This window comes from Mytilus galloprovincialis, chromosome 10 (assembly GCF_965363235.1).
Source record: "Mytilus galloprovincialis chromosome 10, xbMytGall1.hap1.1, whole genome shotgun sequence".
Classification (NCBI taxonomy): Eukaryota; Metazoa; Mollusca; class Bivalvia; order Mytilida; family Mytilidae; genus Mytilus; species Mytilus galloprovincialis.
In genome coordinates, this window is record NC_134847.1 from 63,685,931 (window position 1) to 63,713,049 (window position 27,119).

At 32.9% G+C, this 27,119-nt stretch overlaps 2 protein-coding genes across 2 annotated transcripts in view; one reads left to right on the forward strand and one right to left on the reverse strand.

Annotated features, from left to right (window-relative positions):
• Positions 1–1,204: 1,204 nt before the first annotated feature.
• On the reverse strand, positions 1,205–19,392 carry LOC143048098 (WASH complex subunit 3-like). Its single transcript, XM_076221548.1, has 6 exons — positions 19,258–19,392; positions 14,372–14,536; positions 11,242–11,394; positions 10,371–10,469; positions 9,378–9,442; positions 1,205–1,433 (listed from the first exon to the last, which is right to left on the reverse strand). Exons 1-6 carry the CDS (start codon positions 19,306–19,308, stop codon positions 1,325–1,327), a joined length of 642 nt encoding a protein of 213 aa, XP_076077663.1. The 5' UTR covers positions 19,309–19,392; the 3' UTR covers positions 1,205–1,324.
• Positions 19,393–19,550: 158 nt separating this feature from the next.
• LOC143048099 (transportin-3-like) overlaps positions 19,551–27,119 on the forward strand; it is a 33,828-nt gene continuing 26,259 nt past the window's right edge. The window contains exons 1-4 of the mRNA XM_076221549.1: positions 19,551–19,731; positions 23,640–23,729; positions 25,980–26,021; positions 26,733–26,804. Of these exons, the coding sequence (XP_076077664.1) occupies positions 19,615–19,731; positions 23,640–23,729; positions 25,980–26,021; positions 26,733–26,804 (321 nt within the window). The 5' untranslated portion in view covers positions 19,551–19,614. The remainder of the gene's footprint in view (positions 19,732–23,639; positions 23,730–25,979; positions 26,022–26,732; positions 26,805–27,119) is intronic.

A 27,119-nucleotide genomic window follows, 5' to 3' on the forward strand; every position in this document is an offset into this window, starting at 1 on the left:
TATCTCTATTTCTCCTATCAGTTCAACAGAAAAAAAGGACATTAACAAAAATGTATACTTCTTTTAATAGGAGGCAGATTGTGAGCTTAAATGAACGTTGACCCCATTTTTTTATTTCATTTTTCTATTAAGTTTATGATAAAGTTCATTTATAGAAATATATACCGAAATTATATATTTAAAAAAAATCGTTTTATATCCGCGAATCCCCTTAATGAAAAAAACACAGGGAATTCATGAATTCACCTTCAACTGTGCAATGTTGGTTTTAAACGGGTTCAGATTTGAATTTTGACTTTAATATTAACAACATATATATTTCATACAGTGGACAATAAAATTGGTGAAAACTCTACTTTGGCATCAAAATTAGAAATATCATATCATGAGAGAACATGTGTACTAATTTTCAAGTTGATTAGACTTCAACTTCATCAAAAACTACCTGACCAAAAACTTTAACCTGAAGCAGGCATTGTCATATTTAATGTTCAGTAGACCCTGATATTGGGGTAAAAACTCTAATTTGGTTTTCAATTAGTAAGATCAAATCATAGAGATCATGTGTAATAAGTTTTAAGTTGATTGGACACTTAACTTCATCAAAAACTACCTTGACCAAAAACTTTAACCTAATGCAGGACAGAATGACGTACAGAAGAAATAATGGACAAACAGACGAATGAATGGATGCAGACCAAAAACATAATCCCCATGGTGGGGCATAATAAAAACATTAAAAATTACCAGTTATAAAGTTTCAATGACGATTTCCTTGGAAAATTGGATGAACGTTGAAATGGCTAGACAGATTATTGCTGAAAAGAGTTAAAGTTATATAGAGAAGACAGTTGATAGGGTCTTAAAAGGACTGTTACAGACAGGTGACTGCTGAAATGAGGTGACAATTCTGGCAGGCTAGACTGTAATAGCATAGCTCCTTAAATCTTTTTTTACAGACTGCTGTTTTGTTTCAGATGGAATAGGATGATAAACATTTTAGATTTGGATCCAGGATTTTGTAACAAGTCTATGCATAAACCTTATATGTAGCTCCACAAGGGGGGACTTGGAGCCCTAGGTTCCTTAATCTGCTTTTGCTTTTCACAGCAATCTTCTGCACAAGTAAGCTAAAAAAAAAATAGCCTTAAAAATTTATAGAATTGTAGGCTTTGTTTCATTTTAATATATTTAATTGCAATGATTTAGAAATATATATTTATTTGTAAAAAATAAATCACAGGAATGTTAATTTGCCAACAATTCATTGATCAACAGTCTGTATTGCACATGTCCACTTAAGATCACATGATCATATAATCTATCACCAATCCTCCTCATCCTCTTCATCATCATCATTATCCTCCTGGTCACTTTCACTATTACTATCCTCTGATGGAGCACCTCCAACAGGTGCTGGAGCATCTGGTGTGCTGAAATAATAAAAATAAGTTTAGTATGTTATAACAGACCAAAAATACAGGACTAACTATGTTTAAAATAAAATGGAAGTTATAAAACAGATAAGTCATTGGTAACAAGACAGGGATGAAAAAAGAGAACTAAATAAAATGGAAGGATAAAATAACAGATGTTCTATTACAACAGAAACAATCCAAGCAGGACATTAAAAGTGCACAGCTGTTGTAAACAAACTTTACCACTAAAATCAAGCCAGTTTTATGTTGAATTTGATATTCATATGATTTATCTCTTATATATCTTTCTATAGTGTTTCTATAAGTCATGTAAGTGGGGCACTGAAATTGGTTGTCAAACATATTTTAAAGCTCTTCATGATGCCTGTTCACTCTCTCAACTCATTTTCGTAATTAAACATTTTTTTCATAAGATTAGGTTTGTAGTTATCATATTAATTTTGATCTCTGTTTTTTACTTTAATTCCTATGATACCATTTTTTATGGATTTCATAGGTAAAAGTGAACCATGAATTAAAATGTTCAACTAGGTACAGGGTTTCCCCTGGGTCAATTACTTTTTTTGCTACCACTTTCTCCAAAACAATATATTTTTCACCACTTTATTATTTTTTTCGTCAAGTAACATAAATATATTTTTCATTAAAAAAAATCCTTTTTTCTACTCCCCCCCCCCTTAATAAGATGAGTTTGCCCCATTGATGTCTTTGTTTATTCTCTCAAATTTATCTTAGTCTACATTATAATGAATAAACTCTTAACATTTACTTTTTAAAAGAAGAACTTTTTTTAAACTTAAAAGGGGGAAATTCATTATATTTTGAACAACTTTTCTAAAAATGGGGACCACTTACTTTTAATAAAAATAATAAAGTGGCGAAAAATATATTGTTTTGGCAAAAGTGGTGGCAAAAAAAGTAATTGACCAAGGGGAAACCCTGTACCTAGTTGAACATTTTAATTCATGGTTCACTTTTACCTATGAAATCCATAAAAAATGGTATCCTAGGAATTAAAGTAAAACACAGAATATAAACAAGAGTGCACACGCTGAAATGTCTCGCCTTCTATACTAATCATTGATATTATGTTGTTAGTCCTAAGTATAAAGCTAAGCTTTATTACAACTGTCACATAAACTTAACATTAACCAAGAAAACTGAACAAAGACCAATGAACCTTGAAAATGAGGTCAAGGTCAGATAAACCATGCCAGACAGACATGTACAGCTAACAATGCTTTTACACAGCATATATAGTTGACCCATTACTTAGTTTAAGAAAAATAGACCAAAACACAAAAACTTAACACTGTGCAATGAACCATGAAAATGAGGTCACGGTCAAATAAAACCTGCACGACTGACATAAAGATCATAAAATATTTCCATACACCAAATATAGTTGACCTATGGCATATAGTATTAGATAAAAAGACCAAAACTCAAAAACTTAACTTTGACCACTGAACCATGAAAATGAGGTCAAAGTCACATGACATCTGCCCACTAGACATGTACACCTTACAATCATCCCATACAACAAATAAAGTAGACCTATTGCATATAGTATGAGAAAAACAGACCAAAACACAAAAATTTAACAAAAACCACTGAACCATGAAAATGAGGTCACGGTCAAATAAAACCTGCACGACTGACATAAAGATCATAAAATATTTCCATACACCAAATATAGTTGACCTATGGCATATAGTATTAGATAAAAAGACCAAAACTCAAAAACTTAACTTTGACCACTGAACCATGAAAATGAGGTCAAAGTCACATGACATCTGCCCGCTAGACATGTGCACCTTACGATCATCCCATACAACAAATATAGTAGACCTATTGCTTAAAGTATGAGAAAAACAGACCAAAACAAAAATTTTTAACAAAAACCACTGAACCATGAAAATGAGGTCACGGTCAAATAAAACCTGCACGACGGACATAAAGATCATAAAATATTTCCATACACCAAATATAGTTGACCTATGGCATATAATATTAGACAAGAGGCTCTCAAGAGCCTGAATCGCTCACCTTAATTCTTTTGGTTAAATCTCTCATCAATGATTATTTTGGCTTTTCAATTTATTTAAATGTTTTTTTGGATCGTGCTGTTTTCTTCAAAAGCCCAAAAAAATAATCATTTTCTCCTATGTTCTATTTTAGCCATAGGAGCTATGTTTCTTGACATACAAGGAAATAAAATATAAAATTTATACTAGATACTCTGAAACTCATTTAGCCAGGGTTGGCAAAGTATTACCCGCCCGGGTTTTACTGGGCGGGAAAACCCGGGTATTCCCGGGCTGGGCAATACTCCCAGAAATGGGTAATACTGGGCAATACTGGGCAATATGATTTTTTAAGCTTATTTCAACAATAAATAGTAAAGACTTGTTGTAGTTTCATAGTATTATAGCTAAATATATACATTTTATACAGATAACCATTGAGAGTCATTTCTAGAAGATAAAAAATTCAATTTCATTCTCTTCTCTACATAAATTTCATGTAGGCAAAATACAAGATTTGCACATTTTAGGATTCCTTGTTAATTTCCAAGTATTGTTTCAATAATCTAAACATTTTATTGCAGTGTTTATGTGGATTGTAAATTAAATTGCTATACATGCAATCATGATTGCTAAATAAACACCCTACAGGGTCTTGTCATTAACTCTTATAGAAATGAAAAGGCTGATTCTTGTTATATAAACATATCTATGTTCAAATCTGAATAATTACTTATCAATTAGTTATGTACATTTGTACATATTATAAATTATTTCAAAGTAATTTTTATTACATGTAATTGGTAAATTCTTTATATTAGCTATATATAGTTGAAATCAAAAATCTCAGAGTTGTTAGAATAATTCTTTCTCAAATGTATAGTATACTCTTACAAGTACATTTGTACATGTATGTCTTATAGGACTCTCAAACAAGTAAACGTACATGTAGTTATAAATAAAAATAGGTTTATATATATCTTAAATGTATTGCATTTGTGTTTGATAAATGAATCCTCTTTGAAATTCAGGCCAGTATTCTATATTACCCAGTATTACCCAGTAAAACCCAGTAAAACCCGGGTTTTCCCAGTATTTCCCACTGGGCTGGGCAATACTCATAAAACCCGGGTTTTTGCCAACCCTGCATTTAGCCTAAGTTTGGCTGAAATTGATACAGCAGTTTCAAAGGAGAAGATTTTTTAAAGTAAGTCAACATGATGAACAAATTGTGAAAGAAGTCTTTAAAGGGCAATAACTCCTTAAGTGGTCAATTGACAATTGTGGTCAATTTGACTTAATTGAAGATCTTACTTTGCTGAACATTATTGCTGTTTACAGTTTATCTCTATCTATAATAATATTCAAGATAATAACCAAAAACAGCAAAATTTCTTTAAAATTACCAATTCAGGGGCAGTAACCCAACAACAGGTTGTCTGATTCATCTGAAAATTTCAGGGCAGATAGATCTTGACCTGATAAACAATATTATCCCATGTCAGATTTGCTCTAAATGCTTTGGTTTTTGAGTTATAAGCCAAAAACTGCATTTGACCCCTATGTTCTATTTTTAGCAATGGCGACCATGTTTGTTGATAGATCACAGTCAACTTCGGATACAATTTACAAACTAGATACCCTAAGGAACATTCAGTTAAAGTTTGGAAGTATTTGGCCCAGTAGTTTCAGAGGAGAAGATTTTTGTAAAAGATTACTAAGATTTACGAAAAATGGTTAAAAATTGACTATAAAGGGCAATAACTCCTAAAGGGGTCAACTGACCATTTCCGCCATGTTCACTTATTTGTAAATCTTACTTTGCTGAACATTATTCCTGTTTACAGTTTATCTCTATCTATAATAATATTCAAGATAATAACCAAAAACAGCAAAATTTCCTTAAAATTACCAATTCAGGGGCAGCAACCCAACAACAGGTTGTCTGATTCATCTGAAAATTTCAGGGCAGATAGATCTTGACCTGATAAACAATATTACCCCATGTCAGATTTGCTCTAAATGCTTTGGTTTTTGAGTTATAAGCCAAAAACTGCATTTGACCCCTATGTTCTATTTTTAGCAATGGCGACCATGTTTGTTGATAGATCATAACTTCGGATACAATTTACAAACTAAATACCCAAAGGAACATTCAATTAAAGTTTGGAAGTATTTGGCCAAGTAGTTTCAGAGGAGAAGATTTTTGTAAAAGATTACTAAGATTTACGAAAAATGGTTAAAAATTGACTATAAAGGGCAATAACTCCTAAAGGGGTCAACTGACCATTTCCGTCATGTTGACTTATTTGTAAATCTTACTTTGCTGAACATTATTCCTGTTTACAGTTTATCTCTATCTATAATAATATTCAAGATAATAACCAAAAACAGCAAAATTTCCTTAAAATTACCAATTCAGGGGCAGCAACCCAACAACGGGTTGTCTGATTCATCTGAAAATTTCAGGGCAGATAGATCTTGACCTGATAAACAATATTACCCCATGTCAGATTTGCTCTAAATGCTTTGGTTTTTGAGTTATAAGCCAAAAACTGCATTTGACCCCTATGTTCTATTTTTAGCAATGGCGACCATGTTTGTTGATAGATCATAACTTCGGATACAATTTACAAACTAGATACCCTAAGGAACATTCAATTAAAGTTTGGAAGTATTTGGCCCAGTAGTTTCAGAGGAGAAGATTTTTGTAAAAGATTACTAAGATTTACGAAAAATGGTTAAAAATTGACTATAAAGGGCAATAACTCATAAAGGGGTCAACTGACCATTTCCGTCATGTTGACTTATTTGTAAATCTTACTTTGCTGAACATTATTCCTGTTTACAGTTTATCTCTATCTATAATAATATTCAAGATAATAACCAAAAACAGCAAAATTTCCTTAAAATTACCAATTCAGGGGCAGCAACATAACAACGGGTTGTCTGATTCATCTGAAAATTTCAGGGCAGATAGATCTTGACCTGATAAACAATATTACCCTAGTCAGATTTGCTCTAAATGCTTTGGTTTTTGAGTTATAAGCCAAAAACTGCATTTGACCCCTATGTTCTATTTTTAGCAATGGCGACAATGTTTGTTGATAGATCATAACTTCGGATACAATTTACAAACTAGATACCCTAAGGAACATTCCATTAAAGTTTGGAAGTATTTGGCCAAGTAGTTTCAGAGGAGAAGATTTTTGTAAAAGATTACTAAGATTTACGAAAAATGGTTAAAAATTGACTATAAAGGGCAATAACTCCTAAAGGGGTCAACTGACCATTTCCGTCATGTTGACTTATTTGTAAATCTTACTTTGCTGAACATTATTCCTGTTTACAGTTTATCTCTATCTATAATAATATTCAAGATAATAACCAAAAACAGCAAAATTTCCTTAAAATTACCAATTCAGGGGCAGCAACCCAACAACGGGTTGTCTGATTCATCTGAAAATTTCAGGGCAGATAGATCTTGACCTGATAAACAATATTACCCTAGTCAGATTTGCTCTAAATGCTTTGGTTTTTGAGTTATAAGCCAAAAACTGCATTTGACCCCTATGTTCTATTTTTAGCAATGGCGACCATGTTTGTTGATAGATCAAAACTTCGGATACAATTTATAAATTAGATACCCTAAGGAACATTTAGTTAAAGTTTGAAAGTATTTGGCCCAGTAGTTTCAGAGGAGAAGATTCTTGAAATAGTTTACGACGACAGACGACGGACGACAGACGACGGACGACGACGGACGCCAAGTGATGGCATAAGCTCACTTGTCCCTTCGGGACAGGTGAGCTAATAAAAAGACCAAAACTCAAAACACTTAACTTTGACCACTGAACCATGAAAATGAGGTCAAGGTCACATGACATCTGCCCGCTAGACATGAACACCTTACAATCATCCCATACAACAAATATAGTAGACCTATTGCATATAGTATGAGAAAAACAGACCAAAACACAAAAATTTAACAAAAACCACTGAACCATGAAAATGAGGTCAAGGTCAGATGCCAGTTGGACATGTACACCTTACAGTCCTTCCATACACCGAATATACTAGCCCTATTGCTTATAGTATCTGAGATATGGACTTGACCACCAAAACTTAACCTTGTTCACTGATCCATGAAATAAGGTCGAGGTCAAGTGAAAACTGTCTGACAGACATGAGGACCTTGCAAGGTACGCACATATCAAATATAGTTATCCTATTACTTATAATAAGAGAGAATTCAACATTACAAAAAATTTTAACTTTTTTTCAAGTGGTCACTGAACCATGAAAATGAGGTCAAGGACATTGGATATGTGACTGACGGAAACTTCGTAACATGAAGCATATATATACAAAATATGAAGCATCCAGGTCTTCCACCTTCTAAAATATAAAGCTTTTAAGAAGTGAGCTAACGCCGCCGCCGCCGGATCACTATCCCTATGTCGAGCTTTCTGCAACAAAAGTTGCAGGCTCGACAAAAACAGAGATCAAAATTAATATGATAACTAGACTCTCATTATAAGAAGGAGAGGAGACGTAAGAAGTTTGCTTCGAACACAAGTGGTACATAAATTCTTTATGTGACATTTAATAATATCATTTTGTCAAACAATACAACCAACACCTTTATTAATTAGTCTTTTGTTGTTATTAGCTGTAAAATGCAATCAGCTGATTATTGATTTCTGTCAAAATCTTAACGAGTTCAAGTTGAATTTGGAGTATTGAGGTGAATTCTGAGTATTGTCTGCTCAGGTATAGTTCAAGAAACCAGAAAAAAGTAAATAAACAAGATGGATGAAACTAAATCGTTATATATATTTCTTTCGCTAATATCTTTCGCAAATGACAAATTTTAATAGCCACAATTATTATTTTCTCGCAAATTGCAAAAATGGCGACCGCCTGCGGAAACCCTGACTAGGTACATATTTTCTATAGGCTTGTATGCATATTTTGGCAAAACCGCAAAACAAATTATCAAAGAAAATACAATTTTCTCCATCCATGAAAATTTGTACCCATGAAAATGAATGACAATCAATACATGTTTTATCATTTGTCTATGAAATATCATTTCTTCTGTCTATTAGCATCTCTTGGCGGTCACCTATTAAAGGTAACAAGATAAGTTTTGGAAAGACTTCCTTATGAAACCATTGAAATATTTGAAAACAGGTAATATACTTTGTGAAATTTTGACTCAATATCCTCAAGTTTTGCAATTTAAGTTCATGTAACAGATGAAATGTTTTCTGTTAAAATGTTTTGGTATGTGATTCCCAAAATTTTTACCAATACTTTCATTTTGAAAATGTCACTTTTTTGTGTACATGTTTCTGTGTAACAATGTCTCTCCTGTGATTGTTGCAGTTAGCATAAAAGGGTAATGGTGACTGCAAAAATGAAATCTATTTATCAGTAAAATACAGGAAATATGATGTGTATTCTTGATTTTTTGAAGGGTTGTGGCACAGAGATTGTAGCAACATTTTATTTTTTATAGACTATTAATATAATGCAAATATTGAATCCAAATGGCAATATTTAAACATATAAACTATGCAAAACATTCAAAATCAATGAACAGAATAATCTCCATGGAAAGGAGAAATACCAATGCTTATAAAACTACATGTACATACCAAATATATCTGACTTATAATACCGATAAGTAGATCCCTAATCACTAACCTAAACACAACTTAACCTTTTAAACATTTAAAAATTTGAAAGTCAATGAACCTTGAAAGGGCCAAATTATCTCCATGGAAAAAAGACATGCAAATGCTATTACAATCATTGACTTAACATGAGTGGTTTCTTTTAAACTAACCTAATCACAAACTTAAACATGTAAACTATGCATAACATTTATCATAACATTACTTACTCTAATAATTCTGGATCTAGTCCTTCATCTCTCATCTTCAGTTTAATGGCAGTAGGTGGAACACCCTTAAATTTAAAATACAAATTATCAAAGATCATACTTTTTCATTTGAATAATAGGCTAAACCAAGTCCAGGAAACACCAATTTCATTGATTGATCTTCTCTTTAAAAGATCAATCTTATAGATTAAACCGTTGGTTTTCCTATTTGAATTGTTTTACATTAAATATTTTGGGGCCCTTAATAGCTTGCTGTTCTGTGTGAGCCTAGGCTCCATGTTGAAGGCAGTACTTTGACCTATTGACTTTTTATACATTGTGACATGGATGGAGAGGTGTCTCATTGGCACTCATACCACATCTTGTTAATTATATTATATAGGTTATTGATAAATGATAAACATTTAATTATTGTGGATCAAAAAGAATTCAGAACTAAACCTTATACTGTTGCATGTGCTTACCTATCTATTTGTATTTTATGTTTTTCAGTCTATTTATAATTGAACAGGGTCACATTGTTGTCTGAGAGAATGTATTAAACAATTCAACGTCTAGTTTTTAAGATGTTGTGTCTCATTGAGGTTTATCCAACGTCTCTTTTAATTCATATTTGTAGTTTTAAGCTAAAATACTAAGAGGAATGACTAAAATGAAGCACATATACTAGCTTTTATTTTCAGAGTTTATGAGTTCATTGATTGTTGGGTGATTAAAGTCTAGTGGTAAATATTGTGCATGTTGATGACAATTGAAACAATTAAAATACTGTCAGAATATTAACAAGTCTTCATACAACTAAATAGCAAAAAACCATGAAAACTGTTGAATTTCATCAGTCATGTAAAATAATTAAGAAATTTTCTGAATCAATGATCCATATTATTCCTGTTAAATTTTCAATCAATGACCCATATTATTCACGTTAAAGAATGTCGTCAACAATGAAATTCTCTCTGCAAATTGGAACTGATGTCAAATTGATATACATACAAAGTGTAACATTTTGAAGAACTTCATATATCTTGGATCTTTTGATACAGGGTTTGTTGATTCTGGTGGGGGTGGGGCTGGAGCTGCTTCATCTGGTGGCTGAAATTAAATACATATTGTTACTAGCAATGTCAAAAATATCTGATCTTAAAGGAAAAGATGTGCCCTATAGAGGCTCAGCATTGCAATTAACCATTTTGTACTACCACTTAAATTGATGATTAAACTTAATTGGATAGAATTTAAATAAACAAAATCCATCTTATCGAATTATTATTTATAAACAATGTTCAAGATTTATATATCCAGAATAATTTGAGATAGTAGTAATGGTTATTTAACCGGAGCACCTGAGATCACCTCTAGTTTTTGGTGGGGTTTCGTGTTGTTTATTCTTTGGTTTTCTATGTTGTGTCATGTGTACTAGTGTTTGTCTGTTTGTCTTTTTCATTTTTAGCAGTGGCGTTGTCAGTTTATATTCAATTTATGAGTTTGAATGTCCCTCTGGTATCTTTGTCCCTCTTTTATGAGAAAGATATTTGCAATGTTAAATAAATCAAATAAATGTTTTGTAATTCATATGTATTCAGCGTAATATTTTTAAAATCTTACACAAATATTTAGTGATCTGTTAACAAGCTCCAAGCCAATGAATATCAAAACAATAGTGTACTGTCGTTTTCATTTGGTGTACAAACTTTACAATGAAATTACTCACAATTCTCTAAAATATCAAATGGTAAACTGCCTATATGTTTTATTAAAATGTAGTACTATTTACTGTATAAATGGTGATACAAATTAGCAAGACTGATATCCCTTAATTATTGTTGAAAACAGATTCTAAGAATAAGATGTTTATGTAACTTACCGGTGGTTGACCTGCTGGCGTGGCAGTGGCTGCTGGTGTGGCCACAGGTGTGTCCACTGGAGGTGGAGGTCCTCCCGAGGCTTGTGATGAAGTTGTTCCATTAGAAGCACTAGCAGGTGCTGTTACATTTTCTAAACCAGGAACAGATGAAAGCTGCAAAAATAGATTACAGAACTTATAGCTATTTTTACATTATCACATATAAGGATAAACCTTCTTATTACATGCTAATCAAACAGTTACGGTTCCTGTTGGACAATTTTCCAAGTAAAACAAACCAATTTGTTTATTACAGCTATATAAATGCAAATCAGGACATTCAACTGCTGATTTCTGAAAACAAATTTTCTTGGCTCATAACTTGTAAATAGCTAAATAAGATCTAGTTATAGGTAGACTCACTGTGCTAAAGGTGCAACCAGCATTTCTTAAATTTAAAATTATATTATTGCTTATAAATTTACAACATTAAATAGATCTATTCCATTAATTTATCTTTTATTGAAATTTTCTGTCTCTTTATATTAATTACGGTCACACCAAACCTTTATTTGTTCTTCAAATGTTTCAGATGAAAAAATATCATTGAAAAAGTAGGGCAGCAAGCAAACACTTTTTTTTATCATGTTTATGAATCTGAAGTAGCTAATGTATGCAAGTCTTTTTTTATGTGTCTGATATTAAAATTTACAATTATAACCAGAATACATGTAACTAGTCCGGGTAGTCCCTACTGTTTTTTGCAAACACAAAAAACTATTAGAGCTACTAAGGAATTACTCATTATGCAATAAAAGTAATGGGTGACACCTAAACAATCTTGTTGAATTTAAAAGTCTGGTACTATAAAAAATAAAATGAAATAACAATAAAAGTTGTAAGCATACAACACCCTATCTCATATAAATGGTTCCTAAAACATAAAGGAGTAGGTCTGGTAAGGGCCTATTTTTAATGTTTTGAATGGATTCAAGATAATATCTGTTTACTTTATTGTGTTATTCCAGAACTTTATTTGTTCATGATTTAGGCTAAAAATATATATTTGTTAAAAATAATGAAAGTTAAAAATGATGCATTTTGAGATTTTGCTACTCAGTTACTGGGCTTATATATGTTAGCGGCAAGTGAAATTAGACATTAAGCTTAAATCCTAAGCAATAAGCTACAATAACGCCTAGGCATTAAGTTATTGCCTGAAATTCAGGCTTTAAGCTTATTTCTTGAAATCTGATGATGATTATTCATCCTATTGCCAAACATAATTTTCGGCAATAAGTAAACTCTTGAATTTATGAATATTTGGTGATTTATTCTTGATAAAAAGGCCTTTCTAAATGATATTTATAAATATACCTTTATTTGACAGATCTTCAAAAGTAAGTTTATTTAGTAATTTCAACAGTTAAAAAACAGAATTCACTCATACTTTTTCATGTTTTGTGGTTTACAAAATATTAAAAGGATTTAAAAAAGTAATTGTATCCAACTAAAAAAGGGGGGAGATTCTATAGAATAATTATAATATTCATTTGAAAATTTGTACACTTCACTAGTGGAGCTGGTTTGAACAGGTCAAAGATAGACAAAATTAAGATATGATTTTGTGATCACACCATTTTCCAATTTTTTTATTGGATAAGTAAATTTTCTTAGTTAACAGTTCTAAAACTTATAATAACAAAATGATTTTTACTCAAATTTTCTATTTTCTTTGACACCAATACTTAGGACAGCAGTTAGGACAGCATAGCTAAGATAATCCTAAGATAGTTGCGATGTGCATGCTAAAACATGTTGCAAGTCGGTCCTAACTTTATCATAATTTATGTCCTAAGAATATCTTAAAGGACCGATCTTAGGACACTTTCGATAAACAGGCCCCAGTTCTCATAATATTATTATGCAACACATTGGTTTTATTTAAATGAATAAATGTCTTTTATTTACTTGCATTTATATTTTAGGCATAAAGCTTAATGCCTGCACACATTTCCAGGATTTAAGACCAATGCCTGACATCATTTAAGCAACAGACTTACTGCCAAGGCATTAGTTTATTGCCTAGGATTTAAGCTTAATGCCTTATTTCACTTATTGCTGCTAACATATATATATTGGACCTGTAACCATGGCAACAGAAACCCCAAAAATAAAAATAAAAGTTATTTTTGTTATCAGGGCATCATAGTTTTAGTTTGTAACATAAATTTTTTTTTTCTCTATCGATTTATGAATTTTGAACAGGGGTATACTACTGTTGCCTTTATTTATGGGCTTAATATTGAAAAGAAATTCTAAATCTGTGACATTGGTGTGAACAGTCCCATGAATTTGTTTGTTTTTACAGAGAATGACACTTAAGAATACACAAATGCGGCCACTTCTATTTAAGACGAAAACTGTCTAAAGTTGAACTCAAATGCAAAAATTGTGAAGATTTTGACTTAATGATGCTTGTACCAGATACATGTGCATTGTACATGTATTGTCAAAAACAGCCCATATTTATGTAGCAGAAGTATTCTACTTTCCAATAAATAGCTAAAAGTTTACATAACAATTTTGTTAAACTGATATATTTTGGGGCCAAAAATGGGTCTTACTGAATAACTGATCCTACTCCTTTGTATGCTAGAGTTATTAACCTTAATTTTGTTAACCAATATATTCTTACAATACATAACAATAATGAGGATGGATCATGAGGGGTGTTAAATGGTCAGCAGAAAATTACAATGTAAATGCATGTCATTTTAAAGGGTATTTTAAAGTAATATGAATATAATCCTGTTTTGAACTAGATGGACACACTGAGTCGGATTATCAATGAGATAAATAACAAGGTAAAAATCTGTAGGAAGACACATCACCTAAGCTGGACACATTGTTCTGATTCCAAGGAGGCCATGCACTGCTCTTACTCCTTAATGCTGCATCCTAATTTAAGAGGCAGTAAATAACAGTTTAAAGTCTTTATTTGACCATTCCAAAGACCCCACATATTCTTCATATATCACATGATTTATGCATGATTCACTCATGAAATTTGCATGTATTGGCCCTCATGCCTATATTATGCATGGCACTTTTAACTGTGTATGAGACCACTCAGTTGTAAAATACAAACCTTGGCCTCTAATAAATTCATTGATACTTCTAATTCCTGAATTCTGTTTGACATATGTTCTAACTTTTCTTCACACACAGAAGAAAATCTGTTGAGAAATTTAGCTGTATGTGTAACAAAATGGTTTATAAATGCAACAATTCTCTTCTGCTGAATGGCTTCCACCTGAAAGAAAACAAAAAGTATTCTTTTAAACCAATAAAAAAGTATTCTTCTTTTAAAATTTTAAGGTGTATACAACAAATATATCAGTACTAAGTCTTCTGTATGTTTTAAAATAAGAATCTCCACATGCTGTTTATACAAATGTAAAGATGTGAAGAAAAATTAAATAAAAAAAGTCTTCTATATTTCTGTATATGATTAAAAAAATATATGTACATGATGTCAAAATGACATTGAAATGTACAACCACTGGAGTGAGTGCCTAAATAATTTTTGAAATTTAATAAACAACCAGATGCTCCACAGGGCGCAGCTTTATACGACCTCAGAGTTCGAACCCTGAACATTGGGGCAAGTATGGACACAACATTCAAGCTTGATACAGCTCTGAATTTGGATTGTGAGTTGTCACAACACAGGTTTCTGACACATAATGAATGTGGTCTAAGAACTTAGATTCAGCATATCTAAGAATTCAATTTTTGATGAAATCAAATAAAGTTAAATTTTGGACCCTTTAGACCTCAATGTGGACCAATTTGATAACCGGGCCCAAACATCAAAAATCTAAAAACATAAAATTGAGAAAGTAAATGGGGAATGTGTCAAAGCGACAACAACCCAATCATAGAGCAGACAACAGTCAAAGGCCACCAATGGGTCTTCAATGTAGCTATAATTCCCACACCCGTAGGTGTCCTTCAGATGGCCCCTAAAAATATGTATACTAGTACAGTGATAATGGATGTCATACTAAACTCTGAATTATACACAAGAAACTAAAATTAAAAATCATACAAGACTAACAAAGGCCAGAGTCTCCTGACTTGGGACAGGCGCAAAATTGCAGCGGGGTTAACATGTTTATGAGATCTCAACCCTCCCCCTATACCTCTAGCCAATGTAGAAAAGAAAACGCATAACAATACGCACATTAAAATTCAGTTCAAGAGAAGTCTGAGTCCGATGTCAAAAGATGTAACAAAAGAAAATAAATAAAATGACAATATCAATAATACATAAATAACAACAGACTACTAGCAGTTAACTGACATGCCAGCTCCAGATTAAGATTAAGCATATATCAAAGAACCCCAAGGATTCAATTTTTGTTGAAATCAAACAAAGTTTAAATTTGGACCACGATTTGGATCAACTTGAAAACTGGGCCCATAATAAATCAAAGAGCTGATAGCTCTGAGGTGGAAGAAGGTGAATAAAAGATAACTTGAATTACCATAAAAGCAGCCCCACTAACCCAGCCTGCTTTGTTCCATTATCGTTATGACGTATTTTTTTCTTCAAACAAGAATGTGTCATAAGTACATAGATTTCCCATCCGTACAATCATTTACTATGTTCAGTGGACCGTGAAAATTAGGTAAAATCTTTAATTTGGCAGTAAAATTAGAAAGATCATATCATAAAGAACACATGTGTACTAAGTTTCAAGTTGATTGGATTTCAACTTCATCAAAAACTACCTCGACCATAAACTTTAACCTGAAGCAGGACGGACTGACAGACCAGAAAACATAATGCCCATAAATGGGGCATAAAAATAGTAAGACTTGTTACTTACCTGCCAACTTTTGAAAGTTCCCATGGTTTTTCTTTAGTGCGCAACAACAATTTTAAAGGTTACGATTTTAGCGAAGTATTTTGAATGATCTGGATTGTCTAGAAAAAGTGTCATATTTGTATGATGAGCTTACATGCCTTTTTCTTAAGTCTGTTTGCATGATTCTAGTTATTAAATCAGTAGAAAAGATGAACATGTAGCTAGCAGACCAGGGTTTATTTTCTTGTTTAAGAATACATGATGTTTGTTGAAATTTTCAATTTTGAATTATGCACAAATATGGACCTTTTACAGGTTGGGAACAACACTCCAAATGAGGGATAACCCTCATTGGAAGAACATAACAACCCACTGTAAAAAATGGGCACCTTTATATTCATATTATTTGATGAAACTTTCCCCAAGAACTATGCATCTATCAAGTATTAAATGGTCAAACATGTCAAAATAATTTTGTGATGTTTCTAAACTTATATCTTCTTTATAAAGTTGTTCCAAATATAATAAATTATCCCACTTTTGAGTTAAAAATCTTAAAAATTTTCTTTCTTTTATCTTCAACAGTAAAATGACCTCTTGTTTCAGGGACAGTCCTTCCTTTAAGGGACACCACTCATAATGGGGATGGGGGGTCCCAACCTATTTGTTGGTCTTTGTGAAAAAAAGAACAGTACATTGTGCTTTAAATGATTTAATTGAATACAGAAATAACGTATTATGTCAATAAATTAGTGAAAAAAACTACTATTCAGTATTATCTTTATGGTAGTACTGCATCAATGAATTTTGTCAATCAGTCATGCTTTTATCCTTAAGCTGTGTAGGAACCCTCTTTGCAGATGAAAATTCACCTACAGAAGTGCCATGTTTACGATTTTACAACTAGATGAAAACAACAAAGAACAAAATCTAGCATGTTAGAATAATCTTCAGAGAAAACGTTTTTGATTGGCTTATTGATTTGATCATGAGAATTAGATTGGCTGAAGACGATTGTTTTACCTTGGGAACAAAATAAGGAACAGATGATTTTCACTAAATCGTGTTTTAGACTTCTTTTTAATGATACCCTTAATATTAATATTTTTTAATAAATGCAAGGACGTATTATAAAACGTCCTTGATAATAGTGAAGAGAATGAAAACAGGGCAAATGTACTATATGGTCGAAAGAACTCAGGACGAACAGACCAAGGGCGAACATCTAAACAGGGCAAGTCGACCAGATACCAAATTCACGCATGCGTACTACAAATATCTACATTTAAACATCCGGTTACATGTAAACAAACAATGTTCATGTAGATGAGATGAAATCCATAATTTACATAAAAGGGTACATATTTACGATAGTGATTGTTTTTCAATCCTAATTTACAAATTAAATGATTCAGATGCTTAATCATGTGTAAAAATCGGTGTCAAGAATCGGAATTTGTTATGAAATTGTAATGCACAGAAACGGATGCGGCATACGGAGGTATTCAATGATTTTAAAGTCGGCACCATAGGTCTTCAGAAGACTTGAAGTCTTCTTCCACCAAAAATCTAAGTACATGTTTAGATTCAGCATATCAAAGAACCCCAAGAATTCAATTTTTGTTGAAATCAAACAAAGTTTAATTTTGGACCCCAATTTAGACCAACTTGAAAACTGGGCCAATAATCAAAAATCTAAGTACATATTTAGATTCAGCATATCAAAGAACCCCAAGGATTCAATTTTTGTTAAAATCAAACTTAGTTTAATTCTGGACCTTTTGGACCTTAATGTAGACCAATTTGAAAACGGGACCAAAAATAAAGAATCTACATACACACTACACAGTTAGATTCGGCATATCAAAAAATGCCAATTATTCAATTTTTGATGAAATCAAAACAAAGTTTAATTTTGGACCCTTTGGGCCCCTTATGCCTAAACTGTTTGGACCAAAACTCCCAAAATCAATTCCAACCTTCCTTTTGTGGTCATAAACCTTGTGTTTATATTTCTTTATACTCATACTAAAGTTATAGTGCAAAAACCAAATGTCTTCTAACAACAACGACACACCTTTAGTGTGAAGTTGGGAATCCAAAGGTGACATAATCCATAACTTCCCCCTGGAGCTTCTCTAAGAGTGAAGTTAAGAATCTAACTCTAAGGGTGACACAATCAATAAACTTCTCCCTGGAGCTTCTCTAGTGTGAAGTTGGGAATCCAAGGGTTACATAATCAATTAAACTTCTTCCTGGAGCTTCTCTAGTGTGAAGTTCGGAATCCAAGGGTGACATAATCAATAAACTTCTCCCTGGAGCTTCTCTAGTGTGAAGTTGGGAATCCAAGGGTGACATAATGAATAAACTTCTCCCTGGAGCTTTTCTAGTGTGAAGTTGGAAATCCAAGGGTGACAGGAGATAAGTATTAAGCATTTAGTGCCAACCACGATAACAATCTGAAGGAAGTGTCACCTCCTTTACAGGAGATAAGTATTAAGCATTTAGTGCCAACCACGATAACAATCTGAAGCTCTTGGACATTTAGATTACATGCATCGTAAATGAATGAGTTATGAGGTATCAGATTATGGTCATTTGCATAAATCATCACTGTTTTCTAGTGGTCACGTGATAATCTTTGAAAATGAATGTCAAAATGAAGAAAACAATGGGTCACTATGAAAACTGTTTAACAAAATGTGGCAGGTAGGTGTATATCATAAATGAAGAGATAAAGGAAAAATGGACAAATTGATATAATTCCAAGGCCGTTAGTTGGCACCAGAAGCGACAAAGCAGTGCATCTATTTTGGATGCGTAAGTATCCACGTTTTGATATGGGACAAACTCTGACGGCCCCAGCTTGTCTGGCAAAACAGCCGCTGGACGTCAAAGTAATCTCAGACTACTGGAAATAATGATATATTGAGTTGGTCTTAACTGGTGGACCAGGGAGGATCCCCTGACTAAAGGGAAAAACAAACATACTTTACGGGGAAGCAACTTCTTCAACCTAATAGGCTGATATCTGATTAAATGAAAGATTTTTTATTTATGCAACTGAACACTGATAATTTAGCTCAACTGTCATTGACAATTTGGCACTAAATGACAGTAAATTAGTGAGTATGTATGACAAATGATTTCTTTAAGACACCTTTGTATAATCAACACCAGGTCCAACAAGAGGCAAGCCATCTGAATCCATTATGGAGTGGGATATCAATTTGTTTGGCAGTCAGGTGGTGTTGTATTTTTTTAGCAAAGTGAAACCGGAAGTAAATTTTCAAATAGGGGGTGAATAAGAAATGACAACTGAATCATAAAATAAATATTTAAACAAATTTTCTATTCGACTTAACATTATAATATCTGTTTTGACACAAGAAAATCAAATGTGTGTTGTAATTCTATTTTATTTTTATCAAAAGTGCGGGAATGACTTGGTGAATAACTTACTTCCGGTCAGTGCTCTTGCTGAAATTTCAATTGACAATTCCTGAAATATACAGCAATGAACAGTGAACCGTCTTTAGAGACGGTTTATCAAGCTCTCCAAGCCCTTTATCAAAATCCAGACGTAAATGGAAAGGAAAGAGCATCAGTTTGGCTCGGAGAACTGCAACGTTCGGTAAGCAAACTGACCCGACTGCTGCCTTCCAGCAGATGACTTCTGTTAAAACTTGTAATAAATCCCAATAGTACGATACAATATAAGATGCCTGTCTAATGATATCTGCCAATTAGGTTATAGCTATATTTCAAATCATTCAACCACTTTGCTTTTCACAGAAACGAAAAATATACATAATTTATAAAAGATTATCATACCTCATTCTGTATCTCACTATCTGTATGTATACGTTGATGATACAAATTCTGGCTTTTATTCAGAGAAAGAGACACCTATCGACGGTCATTTCATTAGTGATGTCTTGAGTCATATGCATACTTGTAACTGAGCAGACGTGCTTGGTCAGCTCTTCTTTACCCTCTATCTTAGTCCAAGATAACTCTGACGTCCAACAACGGTTTTGCCAGACAAGCTGGGGCTGTGGGACGTCAGAGCTCGTCCCATATCAAAAAGTGGATATTTGCCCGTCCAAATTAATAGATGCACTGCTTCATCGCTTCTGGTGCCAACTAACGGCCTTGGAATTATATAAATCTGAGGTCCCGCGGCCCCAGCTTGTCCTGCAAAACAGCTGTTGGACGTCAGAGTAATCTCAGGCTACCTCTATCTGTGATGCAGCTTTCTTATAGATTGCTCCCCTACTTACTACTTTCAATGAAAGAATCAAATTCAACACTGTATAGTCTACCTAGTAATACTGCATCAGCAGACTCCCCAAAACCTATTATGGTTGGGGAATACATACCTGTCAACCTGTGACGATGAAAATGCAGGTCATGACCTGCATTGCAGAATCAAATCTCAGGTCATAACGCGTACGAACTTTTTCTAGCTGAATTTCGGTATTTATGGTAATTTTTTCTTATAATTTAAATCAAAGTTACCAAAACATCAATGCATGTTCACTTGGTTAAGTAATTTTAAATCTTATCAATTATTATTTCATTGCACTTTTAAAGATTTTTATAAATTTGTGTAATACAGTCTTGTGTTCTTTATTTTACCCTCAACAGTTAAAGGAAGTATAGATGTACAAAATAATTTTCAACTTTTTTTTTCAAAAATTGTATAAAGGTATAAAAATAATGAGTTCTATTTCAATAGGTATTTGAATTTAATTTTTTTGAAGATTTAATCTTTTCCCCCCAAAAACGGAAATATTAAGGAATAATTTTGAATGGTGACAAATAAGGGGAAGTAACTCTAGTAGAAATATGTTTGTATAACAACGTTGCAATTTATTAACGACCTAAAGCAAAGGTAATTGGTGTTAATTTACAGTGTGTTTGACACCAAGGCTGTTAAGTGAAGCCATGCACTTAGTGGGTCACTTAATTTGACAGTTTACACAGCTAGATGAACTTCCTGTTCATGGATCCGGAACAATTACGAATTTGCCGGCATTTCAAAGGAATATTACTTATGAAATCAATCTCAAGGCTAAGAAATACGGGTGAAAACGGGTCAATTTCGGAATTCCCAGGTTATTCAATGACCCGACGGGTGTCCCGGGTGATCCCTCAGAATTGTGAAAATCTCGGGTCACACCCGCAGAATACGGGTCAGTTGACAGGTATGGGAATATATGCCAACTGACATCAGAGGGCCTGTGGGGTGTCCTAGGGTGACTTTACAAATTAACTTCTCCCTATCTGGCATGGCTAGAACTTAATTCTCTTGAGTGGAGTTGGGAATCCTAGTGTGATTAATCAATGAACTTCTCCCTGGAGCTTTTCTAGAGTGAAGTTGGGAATCCAAGGGTGACATAATGAATAAACTTCTCTATGGAGCTTCTCTAGTGTGAAGTTGGGAATCCAAGGGTGACATAATCCATAACTTCACCCTGGAGCTTCTCTAGAGTGAAGTTAAGAATCTAAATCAAATGGTGTTATAATCAATAAACTTCTCCCTGGATCTTCTCTAGTGTGAAGTTGCATTGAGTTGGGAATCCAAGGGTGAAATAATCAATAAACTTCTCCTTGGAGCTTTTTTAGAGTGAAGTTGGATATTCAAGAATGATATAATGAATAAACTTCCCCCTGGAGCTTCTCTAGTGTGAAGTTTGGAATTCAAGGTTGACATAATCAATAAACTTTTCCAAGAAGCTTCTCTTGTGTGAAGTTGGGAATCCAAGGGTGACATAATCAATAAACATCTCCCTCGAGCTTCTCTAGTGTGAAGTTCCGAATCCAAGGGTGACATAATGAATAAACTTCTCCCTGGAGCTTCTCTAGAGTGAAGTTGGGAATCCAAGGGTGACATAATGAATAAACTTCTCCCTGGAGCTTCTCTTGTGTGAAGTTGGGAATCAAAGGGTGACATAATCAATAAACATCTCCCTGGAGCTTCTCTAGTGTGAAGTTCCGAATCCAAGGGTGACATAATCAATAAACTTCTCCCTGGAGCTTCTCTAGTGTGAAGTTAGGAATCCAAGGGTGACATAATCAAAAAACTTCTTCCTGGAGTTTCTCTAGTGTGAAGTTGTGAATCCAAGGGTGACATACATGTAATCAATAAACTTCTCCCTGGAGCTTCTCTAATGTGAAGTTAGGAATCCAAGGGTGACATAATGAATAAACTTCTCGCTGGAGCTTCTTTAGAGTGAAGTTGGGAATCCACGAGTGACATAATCAATAAACTCCCCCCTGGAACTTCTCTAGTGTGAAGTTGGGAATACAAAGGTGACATAATGAATAAAATTCTCCCTAGAGCTTCTCTAGTGTGAAGTTGTGAATCCAAGGGTGACATAATCAATAAACTTCTTCCTGGAGCTTCTCTAGTGTGAAGTTAGGAATCCAAGGGTGACATAATGAATAAACTTCTCGCTGGAGCTTCTTTAGAGTGAAGTTGGGAATCCAAGAATGACATCTATAATACTAAAATTACGAGGTCCAATTTGTCAGCCGTCATCACGTAAAAACGACAAATCAAAGAATTCAACTTTATATATAACTAATATAGTACAAAGGTGTAGATTAAAAATTACACCACTCCAGGCCCTTTTGTTTTCCACGTAATTAATATTGCCAATAATTAAGAAGTTCCGGGTGGAGTCCGATACCGATACCAATAGTATATTCACCTGTTACCTATTACCTTATCTGTACATTCCTCATCTGACAGGCGCACCACCGAACGGTGTATTCAGGATGTATATGCTATATACACGGGTCATAATCACAGGGTTGACACTACTAAATTGTCAAATTGTTACCTATTGTAGTATTTTAATCGGTAAGACTTTCTAAGATAACAATACCAATACTAAAAATCTGGACTAAAAATAAGGCGTATAGGTACAGTTTTCAATTCGTTAGCGGGCATGACGTAAAACAGCGAATCAAAGAATTCAACTTTATTTATAACTAATATAGGACAATGCTGTTGATTAAAAAATACTCCATTCCAGGACCTTTTGTTTTCCAAATAATTAATATTACCAATAACTGATAAGTTCCAGTTCGACGGGTTTAAACAGAAAGATTTGAAAGCAGAGAAAACTATGTATCTTATAATCGGCATGACTTTATCAGATCACAATACTAATACTAAAATAAGGCTTGCGCATAGTTATATACTTTAATCCAGTCACGGACCCGCGATATCACGGGTGTGTTCTAGTAATCAATAAACTTCCCCCCCTGGAGCTTCTCTAGAGTGAAGTTTGAAATCTAAGGGTGACATAGTCACTGACTTTGTCTAGTGTTTTGACACCTGCATTATGGCAAAATACTAAAAGGATCAAATACTTTCTTTAAATGCAACAATTTTAAAAGAAAAATAAAAAAAAAACTGAACACATGCTGACAAGTCATTTACCAAACTTGAAAGATGAAATTTATGTTCTTAAAATAGCAATTACATAAATAAATGATTATTTTTGAGTATCAATTTGTGTGTTTTAGATGTATGCATGGCATGTGTCTGACCAGTTGTTACGAGAACATCAAGGACTGGAATCCTGTTATTTTGCTGCACAGACGATGAGAACAAAGGTAACATTTCGTGTGAATCTTCAAACATATATAATTTTATTATACTCATTATGAACCAGTTTCTAAGATTACCGGTAACTTTTGAATCCACAAGTCCATAGCTCAACCGTGTATGAAATTAAAGTACATTAAATTGGAAAACAAGTCATACGGTAAACCAATTCGCAAATAGAATATTTACCTGAATTTAAATTGTCGCAAATTTGTATGACTTATCTTTCCTTATTTAACTATATAAAGTAAATTAGTAAATCTCAAATTTAAATCGCAGCGAAGTTGACTAGAAAGGACTAAACGTGAAATTATGTATTAGTGAAAAATAAGTTTATTTACAGTATACAGGGATCTCCATGGCCTGTTTAACGATGGCGCCCAGCCATCGTTCAAATGTCTTGCGTCATCGTCAAATGACTCGCCCCATCGTTAAATTGTCTTGCGCCATCGTTAAATTGTCTTCCGCCATCGTTCAAAACTTCATCATTTTTTGTAGCCCGACGCCATTTTTTTTATCAATTATAATCAAATGCAAGTAATTGCATAACCCTTAGGCTTTTTATGTTATAATCCAACACAGTTCTAAGGCCTGAGGGATATCTGGATTAAGATCGCTAATCACTTGTACCTGAGCTTGTACAGGTAGATCAACAAACCAGACAGGAGAATACTATCTGAGGATAGACGATCCATTTGTCGAATTAATCAACTAAGTTTCAGCAAATGATTATGATAATTTAGATTAAATAAATAAATTAATAATCCAGTTACAAAGAAAACAGTTTAACAAGTCGAACACATGCTTTATTTTGACTTACGCAATCAGCATCCCCCTTTTTTAAGAAGTACAAAATAAGACGCAAAACAGTAAATATTATTTCATCGCAAACAACTCGAGTACTGCTGTAACGATAATTTAGAATTACTTTAAAAGTTTAAAAAATATTTCCTGTAAAGAAATATCGTATCGTAATTTGGAATTCATTTCGTATAGTAATATTACAATCAAATTGATACATCCGCGTTTCCGGTTTCTATTCAGACTCGAAAGATGCATGTTGCACAGCATCAATTTGTCAGATAAAGTCATTAAAAACCTTTTCATTTGCTTTACAAATCTCTTTAACCTTTTACATAACCCGTACGAATCGTTTTGTTGTTGCTGCGAATCAGCCATACCGGTAATGGGTTCTGAATTTGACAGTGTCCATGAAAAATAAGCTCCACATCATATGATTTTTAACCCCCATAACAATTACCAAAAATACAAGAAATCTACATGGGGACCTTCATGACAGCTTTTGGTCATTCTCGACTAAGGGGGGACCATGAAGACTTGGCATTTGAATGGTTAAAAACGAAAAATAAATGAACATATTGATACTTCTAATTCTATAATGAAAATCCAAATAAATATAATTTAAATAAGCAATGAATTAGCATGTTCACCATTCCTTGTATAGAGGGATAAAATACTTCCGATCGCGCTACACTGTACAGCGTAGACACGGTTTGTAATGGTGAAAGCTCCTCCATGGTTCAATTTTCATCCATGGAGATCCCTGAGTATATAGAAAAATACCTATTTCAAACCGGGTCTTTAAAGTTTTAGATTCTAACTTTTAAGTTGTATCTATTGTTAGTCCATAAAATTACTGAGCAATATAATATAAATTCATTATGGAACAGCACAATTTAAATATAGACTTCTAATTGCATGCAACTTTAAGAAAGTTATAAACATAATAAAGAGATTAAAGTTGATAACATTAATGACATTTTCCTTTTATAGTTATCTTCTTGCTGCATATTTTAAATATTGTTTAATGGAAAGATGCTAAAAACCAAATTAAATGGTGCTATTGAGTAGTGATGTTTAAGGATGTACTTACATGTAGGTGAAATTAAAAAAAATCAAGAAATTAAAATTCAATGGTGTTCGTTTTAACAGTCATATGACAGGTGAAGAGTTGTCTCATTGGCCATCATATCACATCACCTTATTATTTTTTTTTATAATAACAGGTCATAGAAACTGATTTACTCAGACTATAAAAAGAATCATTTTAAGCTTTAATCGGACAATAAACAGCCAATGATATTTTTAAATGCTGTGTGATTGTAAATTACTATTCAATATATGGTGGATTCATTATTACTCTTTAGATACCAATGTTTACGGGTTTCATGGGTACACAAAATTAAATGAATCCACAGTAAAAGTAAGAGATTAATCATTATATGTTGATATTTCAGATACAGTATGCCTTCCATGAATTACCTGTAAATTCTCACCAGGTAAGTTCACATCAAAACTAATTTACAAAATTTACAGTAACAGCACTCACTGCAGTAATTATTATTTGTTACTACTTGAATGCATGACTTAGTTTTTATGAGAAAGCTTTTTTTGTTAACAAACTTCTGAGATTGACAAAATATTATTTAAGGACAAGGTTCACTTATGGCACTGTATGGCCAATTTTGATATAGAATTCATCAATTTAAAAAAAAAATGGATTGTGGATGGCAGCAAAGGTTAATTTTGCCAAAAACAATTAAAACAGTGAAAAAAATTATGTTACAATACAAATAATGTTTATCTAAGGGGTCAAAGCTTTGTAAAGTTTAAAGGAAGGTGTCAAAAGAATGGATTTGTGTCTTTATAGTATTATAACTAGTATTTCTGATTATTTCTTTGTGAAATGTGTAGTATATTGGTCTGATAAAAAAAAAAAAAATCCTAGGGTCTATTTTAGTCCTTCGTGAACATCAACCCTTACGTCATAAAAATGAATTTGTCAAAATCTTGACCAAAACAATTAACAGATGATAAACCTGTCAGCAATGCAAAGCAGCAGTATCAGTGATAGGCCTTGATCAGAGAAATATCACTTTTTTTTGGTGAAATTCATTATGAAATATAAACAGGTTTGATAAATAATAGTAACACCTGTACAATAAAATTAAAAATTTGTTTTCAAATTTCTTATTTCTTCTTTGTTTCAGTCATTAAGAGATTCTTTGTTGGATCATGGAGGGAAATTAAATGCAGAATCACCCCCAGCCATTGTTACACAGGTTTGTGTAGTGTTAAATACACATTTATGTCAGAAATAATTGTAAAATGTATTTGTGTCCAGTCAAAGACAAGCATACAAACATTGAATTTATTCTGTCTATGACACTATTGTGTTTTATCATTAGAAATAGAAAAAAGTAAGCACTTAATTGGAACTGACTTCTATTTAAAACTATTATAGGTGACTATTATAGAAAGATAACGTGAATAAATATTAGAAATAATGTTTATAATTTTTGCATGATTGTGTAAAAAAGTACCTTCAAACCCCTCTCATTCATTTATTTCTGGAACAGCTCAGAGTTATTTGGTAA

Coding starts and splice junctions, on each gene's coding strand:
- LOC143048098 (XM_076221548.1), bottom strand. CDS start 19,308: ATGGATTCAGATGGCTTGCCTCTTGTTGGACCTGGTGTTGATTATACA. Junction 11,395..14,371: donor TGAATTTATTAGAGGCCAAG/GTTTGTATTTTA, acceptor CTATTTTTGCAG/CTTTCATCTGTTCCTGGTTT. Junction 9,443..10,370: donor TCTTCAAAATGTTACACTTT/GTATGTATATCA, acceptor TTTAAATTTAAG/GGTGTTCCACCTACTGCCAT.